Source organism: Salvelinus namaycush, chromosome 2 (genome assembly GCF_016432855.1).
Source record: "Salvelinus namaycush isolate Seneca chromosome 2, SaNama_1.0, whole genome shotgun sequence".
Classification (NCBI taxonomy): domain Eukaryota; kingdom Metazoa; phylum Chordata; class Actinopteri; order Salmoniformes; family Salmonidae; genus Salvelinus; species Salvelinus namaycush.
Genome location: NC_052308.1, coordinates 79,230,950 through 79,235,765, shown reverse-complemented (window position 1 = coordinate 79,235,765; position 4,816 = coordinate 79,230,950). Strand labels below are relative to the sequence as shown.

At 41.7% G+C, this 4,816-nt stretch overlaps 1 protein-coding gene across 1 annotated transcript; it reads left to right on the top strand.

Moving 5' to 3' along the window:
* Positions 1-2,053: 2,053 nt before the first annotated feature.
* LOC120019465 (zinc finger protein OZF-like) lies at positions 2,054-4,462 on the top strand. The gene is made up of 2 exons (XM_038962772.1): positions 2,054-2,438; positions 3,055-4,462. The coding sequence occupies exons 1-2, from the start codon at positions 2,054-2,056 to the stop codon at positions 4,371-4,373; spliced, it is 1,704 nt and encodes a 567-aa protein (XP_038818700.1). The 3' UTR covers positions 4,374-4,462.
* Positions 4,463-4,816: the final 354 nt, after the last annotated feature.

Below are 4,816 nucleotides of genomic sequence, written 5' to 3'. Positions count from 1 at the left end.
AATTATCATTTCGTTATTGATAGTTTGTGTGGATTACATTTTTTACCACGCTTTTTTTGTTTTTCGGGTCTTTATTATCCACCTGTACTGTAGGTGGCGGAATGCACGTATCATTGTTGCGGACGCCATTATACCAAAGAAGAAGAAGTTGCTCTCTTTCGTCAGTGTGGAACCGTGAGTTAAGTGCTAAAAGGGGCTTCAAACCGCTTCACATTTGGTCTGAAAATCACTATTACTTCCAAACCAATGGGTAAAATATAATATCCTATTCATAAAGAGACTTAATTAAGTTGCGCCATGTACGCATCTAGCGCAGCCATGGCGGTCTTGAGAACTCCCAATATGTATTCTCGCGGGGACAGCACATATCGCGTTCTCATACAGGGTGTTCTCTAGCTAGCTAGCTACATCAAAAACACGAGCTGTCAACTTTCGAAATCAAGTGTCAAGGTAAGATCAAGCTTTCTAACATATTCTATAATGTTTCCAAATAAACAACATAATTTAGTGTTCGGATTATTTGTCCACGTCCACCGGATCAACAATTAGCCTATTGATCCAGCTTAGCTACGTCGTTAACTAGCCATTAGCAGCTAACTAGCAATCAAAGCAAGTTTGTTGATTTTCAAGACGCTGTGTTGTGAATCACCATATTATTTGTTATTGTGCATTCTCAAATATATGAAGTGTGAATCGTTCATCTTTAAGATGACATTGGCAACCCTGATCAGCTAGTAAGTTAGCATGGCTAGCTAGCCGTTTTGTTCGGTAGACGAGGTGGCTAACTTAATTTCAGTAACCATTGTTCATGTTTTGGCGATTATAAACTAAATGTCGGTTTTAGTTATCCTCTGCTTTAAATGCGGCTATCAGCAGTTGCTATATCTATTCTTGGACTTATAAATGTAATATATATATACACCCCCATTGGTTCTTGAAGAATATATTTTGAAATGTCTCATGAGCTTAGCTTACCTGTTGCATCCCATTAGAACCCAGAATACAAGCTTGTTTTACGCCAACGTTTGAAAAAAATACTGTATCGCCTCAAAACATGGTTAAAACTATAATTTTTATATAGTGGATGGTCAGTCCTTCCATCCTTTGCTCGCTCTATGAATTTGAAAGTGCTTACATTTCTCTGCTTACATTTCTCAGCTTTTCACTGTACCAGGGGCGTGGAGTCCACTTTCTTATTGTTTCTACTGATTGCCACTTTTTAAACTATATTGCGTGTAATGTAGCTAGCAGTGGAGCGCAAGTGCTCTGTCTTCATAGACAGCCTAATACTAGCCATACCTCACCAGACCTTCACAAAAGTTTCTGAACTTTTATTAGGGTAATAAGTCAAGTCATTGGGCTCCCGAGTGGCGCAGTGGTCTAAGGCACTGCATCTCAGTGCTAGAGGCGTCACTACAGACCCTGGTTCTACATGGCAATATGAATGTCCAATACGCACAATAGACTGACTGGGGAGGTGATTTCCCACAATTAAAGTCCCTCAATTAGAGCTACGATGTTAATATTTGTGTAATTTCTTCAGAATTGTAATCTGTGGGTGTCACACCATTTCATGGACCCAAGATCCATAGGTAAGGCTATACATTTCAAGAAAAGTAGGCTATGTCCCCAATGCAATGTTGAAATCTATACATCCACATTGTGATTTCAACAGATTTTTGGGGAGGTCAAATGAACAAAATATTGTCTTGTTGAATTTATATAACAACATTCCAAACTTGTTGAGCATTATGTTGTTCATTTGTGGCAGGATTACACTATTTGCATGTTTGCATCAGTTCCTTTGGGGGACTTTTAATTTGAAGGTGAAACACCGATTCCATTATTGTTGCTCACTCTGTTGTTCATGTTCACACAAGTAGCTATAAAGCTATCATTGCCTTCGCCATGACAACGTTAGCTTGCTAGATACATTTTAAAGCAGAGATTCCTAGTACATATATTTTGCATGGTTTATCCCTTTATAATGGATTTTGTGAAAATCACCTTTCACGTGTTGTGCTTCTTCTTTTGGATCCATCTCTAGACTTCCATGTCTGAGCCCAAGTCCACAGAGTCCCTGGGTTCTGGATGTGGTGTTCCAGCCCAGAGAAGCTCACAGCAGGGTCCAGAGATGGTGTCAGTGAAGCTGGAGGACTGCAGTCAAACACTGGAACTTAATGTGATTGTCAAAGAGGAGGAGGAGAGAGGAATCGAGGAGGAGATACAAGTAAAAGAGGTGGATCAGAGAGCAGTCAAAAAGGAAGTAGAGATAACAGCCAAAGAAGAGCATGAGAGAACAGTCGAAGAAGAGGAGGAGGAGGAGGGTATAAGCATCAAAGAAGAGGTGGAGGAAAGAGCAGTGAAGGCAGAAGAGAACAAGGAAGGAGCTGCTCAACATCTAGGAACTAAAGAAGTAGATAGTATCAGTGACCCAGGTAAGTCCAGGTGTGGAGTAGGGAGAGAGGGTGGTGCCTTGGTGGCCCCAGGGAATTCCAAAACTATTATTGTGTTTTTGCTTGCATCAAGTCTTTTAAAGCCCCCTGTTAGCAGTTGATGTTACTCTTCAATAACACCCCAAAGCAAATCAGGGGGAGGGCCGTAGGTTTATTCTTATTCAAAGAGGACGAACCGTGCGGGGAGGTAGATGTTCATTCTCCCCTGTCCTCAGTGATTCTCTCCAGTGATTCTCTCCACAGAATAAAGGGACAGGATGCACTTTATAACCCAGCCCTAGCCTGTGGTTGACCAATTTAGCCAATGGGCAAATAACAAGTATCCTATTTCAGGTTGGACCAATGAGAATGTGCCACACGTAGCTATGATTTCAAGACTGACATTCCTAACAGATGTTGAACTGAAAACCAACTATTTCCATTGATAAGTCCCTATTGATCGTTAATGCTCTATTGAATTTGTCCTCTTAACCTTTAGTACTGTATTGACCTCTCGTCCTCTGTCTCTGCGTTGTGTATTTATCTTCACAATATTGTTTACCTTTTTTTTAATGCTCTGTTCCTGATTCTAACCCCATATCTGTCCATATTCCCACAGGAGAGAGCTCTAACCCAGGTTCAGACAGTGAGCACAGTTCCACAGCATCAGGAAACCATAAACAACACAGACGGAGGAACTCAAGACAGAAACATCACCACTGCATGGACTGCTTCACTAGTTTCTATGAGCCAGAGGAGTTGAGAAGACACACTTGTAGGCCCCACTCCTGTTCTGATTGCAGAGACAGTTTTATTTGTCCGATTCACCTCAAATCACACCAACAAAGTCTCAAAATAAAGAAGACATACCCGTGTGGTCAATGTGGGAAGAGATTTCAGACACCAAGCAGCTTGAAGATGCACCAGCTTACTCACACAGGAAAGAAGTCGTACCACTGCTTTCAGTGTAGGAAGACTTTCGGTTGGTCATTCAATTTGAAGAGACACCAGAAAATACACACAGGGGAGAAACCTTTCCACTGCTCCCAGTGTGGAAAGAGCTTCAGTCAGACAGGAGACCTAAAGAAACACCATAGAATACACACAGGAGAGAAGCCTTACCACTGCTCTGAGTGTGGGAAGAGCTTCAGTATAGAAGCAAATCTAAAGGAGCACCAGAAAATACATACAGGAGAGAAGCCTTTCCACTGCTCCCAATGTGGTAAAAGCTTCAGTCGGTTAAGAGAACTAAAGAAACATCAGAGAATACACACTGGGGAAAAGCCATACATCTGTGATCAGTGTGGGAAGAGTTTCAGTCAAACAGGAGTCCTAAAGAGACACCAGCTAACTCACACAGGAGAAAAGCCTTTCAACTGCTCCCAGTGTGGGAAGGATTTCAGTCAGTCATCACTTTTGAAGAGACACCAGCTAACTCACACAGGAAAGAAGCCTCACCACTGCTCTCATTGTGGAAAAAGTTTTAAATTGGAAGGAAGTCTTCAGAGTCACCTGAGAATACACAATGGAGAGAAGCCCCACCACTGCTCCCAATGTGGGAAGGCTTTCAGTCAGGCAGTAGACCTAAAGAAACATCAGAGAATACACACAGGGGAGAAGTCTTTCCACTGTTCTCAGTGTGGGAAGACTTTCGGTCGGTCATTATTTTTGAAGCGACACCAGAGAAGACACACAGGGGAGAAGCCTTTCCACTGCTCACAATGTGGGAAGACCTTCAGTGAAAAAGGAAATCTAAAGCAACACCAGAGAAGACACTCAGGAGAGAAACCATACAGCTGTGATCAGTGTGGGATTTGTTTTAAATGGAAACAAAGCCTGAAGGAACATCAGGAGGCAAAGCACAGTGCCGTGCCCAACTCTAACCTTATAATGGAGTTGCCAAGCTGGGCATCTACGTATCTAACTAATATTGACTGACAAAAAACATTCTGTTAATTTCTCTGGGATATGTGGGATGGTAGCGTCCCACCTAACCAACAGCCAGTGAAATTGCAGGGCGCCAAATTCAAAACAACAAATCTCAATTAAAATTCCTCAAACATACAAGTATTATACATCATTTTAAAGATAAACTTCTCGTTAATCCAGCCACAGTGTCTGATTTCAAAAAGGATTTACGGCGAAAGCACACCTTGCGATTATGTTAGGTCAGTACATAGCCACAGAAAAACACAGCCATTTTCCCAGCAAAAGAGAGGAGTAACAAAAAGCAAGCTTTCATTAAATCACACATGAAAGATACCAAATTAAAGCTACACTGGTTGTAAATCCAGCCAACATGTCAGAATTCAAATAGGCTTTTCGGCGAAAGCAAACAATGCTATTATCTGAGGATAGCACCATTGTAAACAAAGAGAGAG

Excerpts from the sequence above, each read along its gene's own strand:
- LOC120019465 (XM_038962772.1), top strand. The coding sequence starts at position 2,054 with ATGTCTGAGCCCAAGTCCACAGAGTCCCTGGGTTCTGGATGTGGTGTT. Across the intron at positions 2,439-3,054 it reads AGATAGTATCAGTGACCCAG|GAGAGAGCTCTAACCCAGGT; the intron begins GTAAGTCCAGGT and ends ATATTCCCACAG.